This window comes from Colius striatus, chromosome 9, assembly GCF_028858725.1.
Source record: "Colius striatus isolate bColStr4 chromosome 9, bColStr4.1.hap1, whole genome shotgun sequence".
In the NCBI taxonomy this organism is placed as follows: domain Eukaryota; kingdom Metazoa; phylum Chordata; class Aves; order Coliiformes; family Coliidae; genus Colius; species Colius striatus.
Window position 1 is genome coordinate 9,165,385 of NC_084767.1, and position 14,418 is coordinate 9,179,802.

Sequence of the window (14,418 nt, forward strand, 5' to 3'; positions counted from 1 at the left end):
GGGGTCAGAAGGGACCTTTAGGGATCATCTAGTCCACCCCCCCTGCAGAAGCAGGTTCACCTAGATCAGGTCACATAGGAACACGTCCAGGCGGGTCTTGAAGACCTCCAAGGAAGGAGACTCCACAATCGCTCCGGGCAGCCTGTGCCAGGGCTCCCTCACCCTCACAGTAGTTTTCTCTTATATTTAAGTGGAAGAAATGCCCAAGCTCAAAGCCTATGTGGCATAATTCATCTCTGCATATAAGACTGGTAAGAGATTAGGCCATGATGTCATAAAATTGTGTAACCCCTGTTCATACTACAGTTAACTACAGCCATTCTCTTGACTAGATGTGTCCAAGAGGAACATGTGGACTTCCCCATTCATTTTCCACAAGCAACCTCACGCTCTCTGAAAGGTCAGACTCAAACACACATGGAAATGATCTGCACCACAAGGTATGTTATAATCTTCCATAACCCAACAATTTATTTAAACTTACATCACAATGAGAATCTATTAATAAAATACATCAGTTCACACCAGTCTGCATTGCCATTTTTTTTAAGGGTAAGCATCTTTCTTCACTTTATATTAAAACTTCATAGAGGTAAAAACTACTGCGCTGTACCCGCAGTTCTTGAAATCTATTGTAACATTAGGCAGGTTACAAAGGAACTTTCAGAGCTCATTACACTTCAGTTAACCTCACATTTTTGGCACATCTGAATGCTTTTTATTCTCTTCTTAACATAAAATAATTCTATAGCAAGTCGAGAGAATCATTGACATAAAGCATCACTATCCAAAGGCAAGTGCTGCCTAGAAGCATACAAAAAAATTGCATCATTTGGTTACAAAATAGATATTCTTAGTTCTTTATCCCAACCCTAACACTGAAGTGCCATGACAGAAAAAGGCCAGGACCAGGGCCAGCCTTGCTGAGCATTGCTGGTCACTTCGCTGCAAGGCTTTGCTTCAGTAAATCCCAGAGAGACGTGTTAAGGAGATGTCAATGGCTTTTGCCTTGCCAGTCAAGATCATTCCTTTTCAAGCACCCTCGAGTAAATGTCACCTTCTTTCTCACATACATTGCTTTAGCAAACACAGTTTTGGGAAGTGTTCCTCAAGAGGGGCCATGTTGCTTCAGGCCTTGGCAGTTTAGTGGCTACAAATGGTGCAGCAGAGCACACGGAGGGCTTGTAAGTCACTGCTCAGTCTGGATTTCTTTTGCCTGGCACCCACCAGCTGCTTCTCTAGAAATTAAAGTGTTTTAAGCAGGAATGGAACATTAATCGTAGAGTTGTGCCAGGCACATACTTACAAAAGGGTCTGCAGTTACTTGCACAAATTTTTAAGACCAGTAGGTGGTGGGTTTGGGTGATTTTTGTCATACACCACAAACTCCAGCTGCTGTCAGCTTCTATCATGATATTCAAAGTAAAAAGCAGCCCATAGCCCTTGCAACCAGGGCTAGTTTTTCCCTGGCTCTTGAGCTGAACCATTTCAGTCACAGTTTGGCACATTAACTAGTGATTGGTTTATGTCTCACTGATTGCAGGCTCCACATACCGATATGTATCGTGCAGGATGGCTGTTAGATGGCTGTCCCTTCTGCTCAAGTTGCTCTGGTAGAAGCAAACAAATAGGAGTGAACTGCTGCAGGTGAGGAGAGACTGATGTAGCAGAAGAAGGCCATGCAGGGTAGAGCTTTCTGGCTGCACCATAGCTAGATGGTCACTTTAATGGGAAACAAGCACTTAGACTTGTTATGGCAGGGCTGCATTCAGTGCATCTTTCCAAAGCCCCAGTCAAACAAAAGCCCCTTTTATGTGATTCAACTTTCCTATTCATGCTTTGCATCTGAAATCATCTTGGTGTGACCTGTAAGTGTTCCCAAACAGAGCTTATGACTACTAGGAACTGTCTCTGCTTGCCTCTCTTAGAGAAACTAAAGAAAAGACCATAATACTTGCTATATCAGGGAAAGAAAGAAAATGACTCTGATAATGGAACAGTTTTTGGGCATGTTTGAACTTACAGTAAGAGAAACTTCAAAGTATCCATGGTACTTTTTGAACGTACTTACTGACCCTGAAACGTAGTCCTGCCAAAACCCTCCAAAAGTCAAACTTACTCCCAGAGACAACTTCTGCCTCACATTTACAGTGAGAATTCATCCCTGAATAGATTTCCATCTCTGAACACAGTTAAAGTCACTGGGAGCCCTTCAGGAGACAGGAGTGTGGGACGTGATGTGGTGCAGATGGAAAAGCTTTGGCTGAATCGGTCCGTCTGCACCAATGGCGAGACAGGACAGGATGGAGCTGCGATGCCTCTCCTTGTGCAGAGAAGAGAGTGCTGCTAAGGTGGACAAATGTCAGCTGAATACCTTCACGTGGATATAGTGCAACTTCTGCTCATCTAAAAAGCTGTGGAAAAGTAGCCAACTGCGCGGTACCAGAGCAAGGACAAAGAGGCAGTGACAGCTCACTTACCCTGCGGTGCAGCGGGAGCAGAAGCTGTCGCACCACGGGGACATTCTGGCACCTGCAGTAGTTTCATGCTCTTTACAGCCTTTACAAGTTAAAGTGTCAAGACGTGACAAACTATGTAGCAGTGCATTCCTTAGATTTCATATACAAAAAAGGGCTTGGGTCTGGGAGCGAGAAGGCACAAACTCGGGAAATAACATAGCTGAGGAGTTTACACAAACGTACTGTGTCATTTATTAGGCATTACTTAGCACTTGTTTCACATTTTGCCCCCAAATTTCCCAAAGCAACATAAATTTCCCCACTTATTTTCCCTTTGTCCCCCTTCTTTTGGATAAAGCTGCCTGTGCTCTATAGATACAGTTGCCAAAGAATATAACGTGAACACAGATAAATACAACGTACACTGCAAAAAAATGTATTATAGTATTACAATAGTCAGCTAATGTTGACAGCCTCGAGCTGCAGCCGTGCCTACGTGCTATGGGAACCAGTTCAGGAAGAGGAGCCACTGCAGGAACAAAGCAGATGGGCAGTGTGAGGCAGAGCAGGGAGGAGGGGAGGCTGGCCCGGGGTGCCCAGCGAGGGGGACTGGCGGCTGCCACAACCTCGCAGAGCTCTTGAGCCCGTAGCAGTTCTGTGGCAGGTCCTTGGAACACCTTGGTACCTGTTCCCTGTGCATACCCAGAAGGGCACCCCCACGTTTCTCCTGGTAGGCTGTTTGCTTTTAGATACCTTTTTTTAACTTTTTTTTTTCCTCTTTTTTTCTTACAACTGTTAAAAAAGTTTCATGGTAAAAATAACTCACTATATGATACATATACCCAAAGTGGTGCGATACTTTATATAATAAAAGATGAAAATAGTCACTTTCCATAATAAAAATAAGTTCTATTTTTGTTTATTTTACAATATACTTAATAATTCTTTTCTTCTTCTTCTTCTTCACTCTGAAAGGAAATAGGTCCCGTTTACCGTAGCGCTCCCGAGGCGGTTAAAGTGGCAACAGACTGGAGAATGGCTTACAAGCATTTCGAGCAGCCGCATTCCACGTGCCTCTCCAGTTCCTCCGTGAAGGTGGAGCCATCTACACACTGGAAGAAGTATTTCCGCCTCTTGCTGCGGAGCGGGACGCAGCAGTGACCGCCGCCGCAGCCGCCGCGGCACTCCAGGCGCGGCACTTTGGAGGTGCTGGCACACGACGTGTAGCCCTGCTGCTTACGGACCACTTCTCGAATGATCTCTCCTTGGCAGAGGTTCTCTAGAGATGTAAAGGAAAAAGAGAGTTAAAAAAAAAAAGCCCAGCAAAACCCGTGGGGACTTATTTTGCCAGCTATTCCCCAAACATCAGCAAACAGCCCGGTACTTGTAATGGTATTTGAGGCAAACAGATGGCACGAGAAGGACCGTAATCCTTTACTGCTTTGTACCTGCCATCAAAACAGAGCTTGTGTTACGCAAATGTGTAATATCCGGCACAAGGCAGAGGCCAAGCAGGCCTGCTGGCTTTGATCAGCAGCTCTGGAAGTGCTTTAATGAATGCTGAGTGTTGAATCCTGCAACACTCCTGCAAAATATGGGTTAGTTTTACCCTGTCTGCTTCTCGGGATGAAAGGTCAGCCTGCTCTGCATGACATGAGCAATCTGGGATACCTAAAATGTCTGTGCTGCTCTGCAGTCACTTTGCAGCAGCCAGATATGCTTTCGTGAGGCTATGTGTGTAATTTGGAAAGTCTGTGGTTCATCCACAGGAAAGGCAGAACCTAAATAAGAATAACACAAGACAGCTCTTCCGTCTGTACAAGAACAACAGGAAAAAAAAGCCAGAAGGGATAAAGTTAGAACTCACTGAGTTTCTAGTGAGTCTTCTCAGGTCAGGGCAGAAGAGCTGGGCTCCTGCCCTGGGTGGGATTCCCCAGGAACCTGCCCAGCTGCATCAGAGGGAGCAAACTGGGGCTCTTCACTGCCACTTCAGATAAGCAGTACCTCCTGCCTTCCAGTTCCTGCTCATGTCATCTACTAAAGCCCTTGGTATGCAGGGTAAGGCCCCCATTCCCAGCGTTGCCATTTACTGATCACCGCTGAGGGTAAACCTCTTCTTTAAACATCCCACCAGGATCCTGGGAGCAGCAAACCTTTCAGGATGCAGGAGACCGAGAATAAAACTCTTTGCCAGAGATCTCCATCTGTATGGGTAATGGCTGGCTAGCTCTTGTGTGGTTCTTTTCTCCTCCCTGTATCAGTCTGCTGAGGCTGAGTTAGCTTTATCCTCCTCTATTTGCCATTTATCCCCAAATCTGAGTCAGATGGAAGCGGAGTTGAAGCCAAGGCGCAGCCCAGAGATGCGGCAGCCCCGTGCCCGGTGGCCAGGCGTACCTCTGTCACAGTGCTCTCCACCATAGCCGGGGTCGCAGTCACAGGAGGGCTCCCCGTGCTCAGAGATCTTGCACTGCCCGTGGGTGCATTTCAAAAGCCTGCAGGGATTGGAGGAGTTGTTCTTCTTGTCACAGTATGTGCCTGTGTAGCCCTCCATGCACTTACATGTGTAAGCGACGTTGGCCGCCACACACTTACCATGAAGACACCTGCAGAAAGAGAAGCGTTTAGAGCTGCCCTGTGTCAGACCTCAAAGTTCCTTTTCCCAGGGATGTTTGGTTTTGGCATTTCTGCCCATTTAATGCCAGGATACTAATTCACACCCAGCAGCCTGGTGTCAAACGCTCAGAAGGAACTGTGAGTTTTCAGGGAATGCTGGACAACATTCAGAGAATACAGTTACAGTCTGGGATACTGAGTGGTCTCTGAAAAACATGAAGCTCCTTTGTGAGCACAGACCAACGCTTGGCATCTGCACAAGAGAGCTCCCATGTGCAGCATCAGCATGTGAAAGTAAGTGCCAACAACCAAGCTGCGTGCCCAGGCTTCCTTAGCAGAACTGCTCTACAAATAGTATCAGGTGATGAAAACCACTGTGATAAATGAAGGTGCTTGTGGAAAAGCTAGGCATGGACTTACTGAGGGGCAGCTGTAGTGGGAGGGTTCCCTGGCTCATGTAGTTTGCAGTGAGCTTTGGTATTTCTGAGGAATACCACAGGGAGGGGTGTTGATCCTTAGCAGGTTCTCTGACACCATCCCCACTCCTGGGACAGGGACAGACTTGGTTGAGTCTGTCAGACACGCTGAGGACAGGGAAAACAACACCACTGTCCAGCCAAGGAGAAACTGCTTAAAGCTTATAAACCTTTGCTATTCCAGATCTTACTTGACATAAATCCATGTCTTTCTGGTACTTTAAACTGTTCCCTGTTTATGTTGACTCCTTGTACATTTAATTTTTAAGCTTTGAACTAAAAAGCACCAACAATAAGGTTTCAGTCATGTCAAGACCTGCAAAATACTGTAAAAAAGGGAGTCACAGTCTACATAAAGCAGTATGTTCTGTCCCACAAACCAAAGATGTGTTTGGATAGTAGCTCTTGTTATCTTCAACTCCTTGTTCTTTACAGTTGCATTTCCCCAGAGCTGGATCTGTGAGTGCTGGAGCAGACAGCTACCAGCAGGTACCCTCCTGCCCTGGACACGAGGGGCTTGGCTTTAAGGAGCTGGCTCCAAAAAGCTGCAGTGAGGTAATGGGTAGTGGGATGGTGTGTGAGCATTAAAAGTACACACAGCTACTTTCCTTAGCAAGGGGTCTATGTTCATGATAGCATCATCTTCCCTGGATTATGAGAGAAAGAATTCCCCATCACATAAACATCTGGAACTCCCTTATTTTTCTCTGCCCAACCACGACAGCTTCACTTGGACCTTGGAAATTCAAGGAAACATTTGAGCCTCTGAGTGTTTCTTCACTTGGGTCTTCATACTTTTGGTCTGTAAACTGTCAGGTGCTTCTCAACACCTTCGGTACTTTGCAGAATTAGACCCAGAAGCAAAGCTTAAAATGGTACCTCTGCCAAGTTAAACTCCTGCCCTTAAGAGAGTGATTATTCACTGTGTCATTTTACCTGTCAAAAGCATGTGCTTGTGAAAAGCCCCTTCCAAGACAGCACAACCAAAGCACCTTCTATAACAAAAGTACTTCCATCTGCTTATAAAGCAGCACCGAAGTATGCAGCCTGCTACTCTGTGCTGGCTGGCTCCTCGTGTCCTTGCCATAAGTGAGCTATTCATCCCGTGTTTCTGATGGAGATGTGGTTAGGGAGCCTTTGAACCGCGAATGCTTTACACTCATGCTCCCTTCACATGCAACTCCACACTATCCTTTAAACTTGCATTTTAAAGGGGTGTTGCAGAGTGTAATATTTAAGTCATCTCTTCAGGAAATTTACACTGTTCATGTTGGAGTGCATAATGGTCTTCAGGGAGTCAGTCTGAACACTGGGCCTGGTGCTGCTGTGAGCATATCCCTGGAATGAGTACGGGTAGCTCTGCTCTGGGTAAGGGCAGGCACTCACCACCTCAGACGTAAAGCCATAGCCATTAACAGGAGTTTTCATGCTTTAATGTGTAGAGTCACAGCTGAAAGTATGATCTGCACCTTCTCTCCTCTGGGACAAAGAGCTCATTTGGAGAGTGAGTGACATCAGACCAAGAAGTGGAAGCTGAGAGTTGCCATGGATGCTGACTCACAACTGTCAATCCTACGTGGGGACCCACCACCTCCAAAAATAGTCAGATGTGCTTTTACAAGATGAAATGCACAATATGCATTAGCTGTAAAGCTTTGGCCCTCCCAGCAGCCTCTGATCGAGCTTACTTGTGGTTGAGACACGGGTCTCCCATTTCCTGATCACATAGGGGGCCTGTCCAGCCTGGGTGACATTCACAAATCACACTCGCTTTCTCCAGGGAGCGGCAGATCCCGTGCTTGCAGATGTTACAGGATTTGCAGCCAGGAAGGACTCCCAGTGACTGCTGAGGTAAATCCTTGAAGTCCTGCAGCTCGTTGTTGATGCGGACGTCGTGAATACAGCCATGAAAGCCGTTTGGTGTCTTATCTGCACCCTGGCGCAGCGAAGATAGCCCAGTAGAGGTTGGGATCCCTTCAGATAAAAACAAAGATGGAAGGTTTAGTCACAGTTACTATGATCCTACATAAATTATAATTACTAACATTTCTTCTGTCACAGCCCTTTATAATCTTTAAAGAACCAATTTACATAGGACCTTTGTAATGTAGCACAGCCTCACTGTCCTTAGTCTGCAAATGGAAAGGAACAAAATTACTTGCCCAAGCTAAGGTAAGAAGCTTGAGAGGGAACCTTATCAATACTTTTAAATACCTAAAGGTTGGGTGTCAGGAGGATGAGGACAGCCTTTGTTCCGTGGTGCCCAGGGGCAGGACAAGGGGTAAAGGGCACAAGCTGGATCAAAGGAAGTTCCACTGGAAAAGGAGGAGAAACTCCTTTGGTGCTGAGGTGAGGGAGCCCTAGCACAGGCTGGCTCCTCAGGGAGGGTGTGGAGGTTTCTTCTTGGGAGGTTTCCAAACCTGCCTGGACGCATTCTCGTGCCCCCTGATGGAGGGGAACCTGCTTTAGCAGGGGGCTGGGCTGGGTGATCTCTAAATCACTGTTCTAACCCCTACCATTCTGGAATCCTGTGGTTCTACAAATATATGACCAAAAAAAAAAGGGAAATTCTTCCCCCTCCTTTTGCTTTATCCACCAGACAAGTGTTCTTGTTCTCAGATAATGTTTCTCTGGTTATAATTTAACAGCAGTTCTCCTTCTGAAAGGTTTAAGACTGCCGTTACTTGCCAACAGATAACTGCCCTCCCTGGGAGACAGCATGACAGTCAGGCATTCCTAGATCATGGTGTTAAGACAGGCAGTGGTAAGAGGGCACCCCATGGAAATCGGTGCAGGAGGACTCCCGACAGGGAGCAGCCATCTGGCAGCTCTGGCCAAGTCTTGGTGCCACACACCCGCCTTTGTGTTCAAGCAGTTGGCAAGGTTCTCACACTCAGGTGACCAGCAGAGTCTTTTGGATGTTGTGTTGCATCCTCTCCTCCAACATCCCCCTGGGCTGCACAGCTGCATTAGCACAGGCAAGTGCTTCCATTTCCAACCATGTAAGAGGTTGTTTATCAATTTGCTGTCCATAAGAAACTCCACTTTTAAAGATGGTGTTAACACACAAACAGCATCTTTGTTTAACTATGCATTAGGAGGAAAGTTGCTAGACCACATGATGTTTTCAGAGAGATGGATAAAATTCTGGGCACTTGAAGGCTAAGGTGTGTGTCAAAGCCTGGTGTAGCTCAGAACAATTGCTCCAGGGCCATTGAATCAATCACTTTAACTAAAGGGTCTGCAGTTGAAGGGCAGCTGGCATCCCTGGGGATGCTGCACACAGAGAGGTGGCACATACAGAACACTGAGGGTTCAGAAAGAAGCAAGAAGAATTTTAATGGGCAATAAAAAATAGTCTCCATTGAACCCGTAGCTTCTGGTACCCAATAGTCCTTCATTTCAGGGCTCAGGCTCAGTTTGTCCCACAAATGCATTTTTGTAGGCATCTTTTGAGAATTAGTATTGATCCCCAATGCTTATCCATTAACTACACTTTTCCAGCTGATTACTTTCCAAGTGCCCTGTGTGTAAATTGCTTTGGGGTTAGCATCTTTTATGCTGTGCTAGAGGGAGAAATTGTCATGGCCTCACCAGCAGATTATCTTTGATGCATAAATGCTCTTTAATAGCCTGTGACATTCTTAACAGAGGCCAATTATAAAAGTTCATCTCTGTACAACGCCAGAGTAGCCAGTTTTCTGACTCACAAGGGCAATATTCAGAGTTCTTTTAGAAAAGTAATATTAAAGGGGATTATTTACAAAAGGCCTCATCAGCACTAAGTGAGTTAGTAACAGTTTCTACTACTGGTTCCAATGATCTTGTTAGAAAGAGCCCAAAGTCTTTCTGAGTCTATTACTGTTCTGCTGACTTCTGTATTTAGAATAGGCTTACTCAAAATTCAAGGAGTCTGGTTCACTGAAAGGACAAGATTTCAACATTCAGTCTAGAACAGAGCTGAGGGTGGTTCTGGCAAAATCAAATCATTTGGGCAGAGCACAGCCTCCATTCTGTCTGTCATATCCAGACACCTAATCGGTGAGATACTCATTATTCCAAGCATCTGTTCCCCACTCCACTTGGCCCCCAAAATTCAGTACTGAATATGAAAAACCTTCTGAACTGAAGACTGGTCAATTCTAATATCTTTCTTATAGCTCTCTCTGATCTGCTTCTGAAAAGACATATTAAAATCCCAAAGGCCAGAGCAACTCACTGTACCTCCAATGTAGAGGGGTGTGTTGAGGCTGACAGCAGACTGCTTCTGCAGTTTTCCCAGACTCTTGGGGGTCCCCTTGTCCACCACCAGGTTCAGAGTTTGATTCAGCATCACGAGTTCCACACTATGAAACTGCCCATCGTTTACTGTTTCCACACTAAAAGTGAAAAGAAAAAAAGAGAATTGGAAGGTGATGTTAGCAATGAAAAGCCTTTGCTTCTATGACCTCCTGAATCCTGGTGTTACACCCTGCAAGGCACAGTTTCCATTCTATGCTCCTTCACTGCCACTGTATTCTCAATATTTCCTCAGTGTGAGCCTCCAAGGTACAAATTCAAACTCTGCTGATGCCTGTGCAGGTGATACCTGCACATATACAACCTAATCAAGGTAGTAGTTACTGTAGCTGTGTTTCCCAGGCCAGAGAAACAAGGGTGTAGCTACATCAAATATAGGCTTTGGTGGCAAAATGACTGAAAGAATCACACAATCTTGGGGGTTGGAAGGGACCTTGAAAGATCATCCAGTCCAACCCTCCTTCCATAGCAGGACCACCTAGAGTAGGTAACACAGGAACTCATCCAGGTAGGTTTGAATGTTTCCAGAGGAGACTCCACAGCCCATCTGGGCAGCCCCTTCCAGTACTCCCTCACGTCAACAGGGAAGAAGTTTTTTCTTATGTTTCTTTGGAACCTCTTCTGTTCCAGCTTGTACTCACTGCCCCTCGTCCTATCATTGGCCATCACTGAGAACAGCCTGGCTCCGCCCTCCTGACACCCACCCTTTACATATTTGTAAACATTAATGAGGTCACCCCTCAGTCTCCTCCAAGCTTAAGAGCCCCAGCTCCCTCAGCCTTTTATCATAAGGGAGATGCTCCACTCCCTTCACCATCTTTGTGGCCCTGCACTGAACTCTCTCCAGACAGATATCTGAAATGATTTCTTCTTGTATAGTTAGTTTAAACTCAACTGATTTCACAGGGGCGAGAGACAGCAGAGGTCTCCGAAAGCAGCATTTCCTCACAGCAGAACTATCTTGTACCTACATGCTGATGCATACAGACAAGCTTAGTTTCTTAAAGCCAGAGAAGGAACTCAGGAGTTTTCAGCTTACAAAATGACTGGGGGCATTTTGTTCAGCAGAACACAATTGTACCTGAACAGAAGGAAAACTGGCAAATTGCTACTCCTCTTTGAGAAACATTTAGGTGTAGGTTGAGGCTTGAGAAAAAGACAGGAGGAATCTGGGGAAGGGACAGGGAGCTGGTAGCTATCTGTGCAGACAAGATACTAAAGACACTGTTTATTTATTGCTCAGGTGTTTTTAACACTGACTTTTCAAACACAAGAAGCCTGCAGTGAGTCGGATAACAGCTCTTTGCTAGTCATGTTACAGTCTTCACCCTCATTTTCAGTTTAGTCTCCAACCCCTACCATTCTATGATACTATGAAATCAAAAGGTGCAGGTGATAAAATTCGATTTGCATCGCACTATCATTTCATACTTTCAGGGAAACTTCATCTCTCAAGCTCTTATGCTACACACTGAAATTCTCTAAAACAACCCGACAGCTTCCTGCACTCCTAAAAGCAGGGAGGGGGAAGGAAGGGTGGGATCACCTGCTCCTGAAGCAGGAGGCTTTCCAATTAGGCTCATGGTTACAGACGTGATGGGGCTGTTCCAGTGCTGTAGATGCAATTAGGGATGGTACAGCCTCTGCTCCATATGCATGCAAACACCAGCACATAATAAGAACCTAATAGCAGTAGCAGTTACAGCTGAAATTAGACTGTGGGCTATGTAAACTGCCCACATGCACAGTGCTGCCAACGCATCTTAGGCTCGGCCTGTGAGCACCCTTTTCTAAACTGCTCCTGGCAGGCTCCTTAGCTGGGTGGGTAAAGACAGAGAACACCAAGTGTGGGATTTAGGCATCCTGAGAGATTGCTTAGCCAACAAACTGGATTTGGGATTGCTGCACAAGTGGTGAATACCACGATAAAATGTAAAAGGTTAAAGAACGTGTCTCTGCTCATTCAAATAGCCCATAGGCTCAGCATCCTCTCTTTGTAAGTTACAGTCATGGGTCAGGTTCCTTCCACGTCTTTTGGAGAGCTGCAATGTCTCTGAGCTATCTACCCAGATTTTCTTTGCTATCAGTGGAGAGGAAGAGACACATGTAGTGAGTGATTCATCTCAAAGGATGAATTGCCTTTTAGATAGGTCCACCTCTGAAGCTAACTGGCATGCTGCCTACCCTCTGTGCCCAGTCCTGCACAATGGATGTGTAAGGCTGGTGCAGCATGGAAACAGGACTTCAGCTTCAGAAACAGACTACATGACTTGGGAATTACCAGAGTTCAGTTGTTCCTGCAAGAAGCTCTCATTTTTATAGCATTTTACAGGAGACCTGACATAACCAGTTACACATGAGCCATGTCAGGCAGCAAGGCAGCACTGCAGGCATTCCTGGGCATGTGCTTCTTCAAGAAGAGCACACTGATGTTTCAGAACTGAGCTGTTTCAGAACTGGTGCTGTTTAAACTGTTTTTAAGAAAACAAAAAAATAAAGGCTTGAAACTGTATAAAAACCCAGATCCAGTTGAGCCAGTAGGCAGTGTAGCTAAAAATGCAATTATCTCAGGGTCACTGCAAGGCCAGGGACTTGTGTGGGTGGGTAAGATGCTGAGGACTTGCACCAGACTCACTGCCAAAGGTGATGTAGTGCCTGCAAAGCAGTGCTACCATCACTGTACCCGAGGCTGCTGGATTGGGCCCACGCCTCTAGCAGACTGCTTTAGGGATTGACAACTCAAGTAAGTTTGAAAACAGCTGGTCCATGCTTTCTGTTTAGATATTCTTGAACTCTGCTAAGTATCTGCCACATTACAAGAAGCAGCTGTGTAGCAGCAGTGGGTGATCTCTGTGTACTCCCTGCGTATCCAACTGTTGTGTTGCAACATGTAATCCACACAGGTGAAGTGCTTAGACTTCCAGCTGAAAGGTGTGAGATAAATGGAAATGCATATTTGTAATTGTTAGGCTATGCAGAAGTGCCAATGAAAGGAGGAAGCCTAGCCAAACCCCAAGGGCTGTGAGAGCTGAGCACTGAGGAGGTGGGACGGATGGCTCTAAGACAGGGAACCCGTCCCTGCTGGGATCAGTATCTGAAGTTAATGTACAAAACTACATCGTTATCTGGAGAAGGCCGAGCTCTGACTATTTGTCAGGGGACAACATTATCGTGTCTGGCAGGGCTGGCTCTTCCCTGGGCCAGCATTTTGCAGGCATTAATCACCTTCTCCTCCACAGCGTGTGCTTCTCCCAGATTATGCCTTGACTAACAGGCAAACAAAAGTCAGTGTCCTGGTGATGGAAGCAGCCACCCCATGTGGTGCTCATGCCTGTCCCATACCCAGGGCTGGTATGTTTGCTGGAAAGGGAGTGAGAAGTCCCTGTCTGTAGGTACACATGGCTGAGTATTACTCAGTTCTGATTCCTTCTGGGTTTTTTTGTAATTCAATTAAAATAATCTGTGTGTGGACTTAGAGAAAAAACAGTAATGTACAGCCATCATCCAACACTGCAGTTCTATGAAGCAGAGGAAGTCAGAACAGGCAAAGCAGTCATTTGCTGTTTGAGAAGATGCAAACATATGCTAGAAAAGCTGAATGTGGACAGCCAGGGTGGCAGAAAATCCCCAGCCGGGAGATAAGTGTGTCAGAGCACTCACTGCTGTCACTGACAGACCGGCGTTAAGATGCCTTTGGATTCTGAGAGAGATGGAGACAGTGCTGGGGGAGAAACCAGTGGTGAGAGAAATGCTACATGAACTCTCCTCGGAGCCTCTTACATAGCTGGGCCTTTAGGAGACTCAGCAATCGTCTGAGACAGCTGGAGACAGTGGCTTGGCTGGAGATGAAGGGAAGAAAGCCACAGACGCTGAACAGTGCATCACCACGCAGCTCGCAGCACAAACTTGCTGTGCTCGGCTTTTTCTTCAAGGGGCCTTTTCCCTACCCAGCTCCCCGCAGGGGCGTCATTAACATCTTAATAGAACTCTCACTGGGGATCAGGTGGCCTCACCGAGCCCTTCCTCCTGCGACACCCCAACGGCCCCGAGGCTCAGCGCGTTCCTCCAGCGCCGCGGCCGGCGGGCACGGCGGGGCCGGGCCGAACGGGCCGGGCCAGCACCGGCGGTGCTGCGGGGCCGAGGGCGGGCGCGGGGCGGCGGCGGAGCGGGGCCGGCCGGCAGGGGGCGGTGGCGCACCGCGGCCCGCGCGGGCGCTCGCTGCGGGCGGCACAGGGCCGCGCCTCCCTCCGTCCCTCCGTCCCCTGTCCCGGGCCGCCCCCGCGCCTCAGCCGCCGCCGAACGCTGCCCTGGCTCGCTCGCCCGGGACAGCGGGGCCGGGGAGTTCCTCTGGGCCGATCCGGCGGGCTCAGAGTGTATTTACCGAACCGCACCTGACAGCTGACCTGACACGGCCCGGCTCCCTCCTTAAATCAAAGCCGTGTGTCTGAGCAAAGCAGGGGAGAGGGGAAAGGAACTGAAGGAAGAAGCAGGGGGGCTGCTGGATGTCAGCCAACTGCTTTTTTCCCCCCTCCGACAAACGGAGTCCCGGGTTCTGAGATGTTCCCAAACTA

General features: G+C 47.2%; 1 protein-coding gene across 2 annotated transcripts in view; it reads right to left on the reverse strand.

The window, feature by feature from the left end:
* Nucleotides 1-441: 441 nt before the first annotated feature.
* The window catches only part of SLIT3 (slit guidance ligand 3), a 497,173-nt gene continuing 483,196 nt past the window's right edge, over nt 442-14,418 (reverse strand). For both annotated transcript variants that reach the window (XM_062001935.1, XM_062001936.1), the window contains exons 34-37: nt 9,773-9,927; nt 7,237-7,522; nt 4,854-5,062; nt 442-3,738 (exon numbers count right to left, since the gene is read on the reverse strand). In XM_062001935.1, the coding sequence (XP_061857919.1) occupies nt 3,500-3,738; nt 4,854-5,062; nt 7,237-7,522; nt 9,773-9,927 (889 nt within the window). In that variant the 3' untranslated portion in view covers nt 442-3,499. The remainder of the gene's footprint in view (nt 3,739-4,853; nt 5,063-7,236; nt 7,523-9,772; nt 9,928-14,418) is intronic.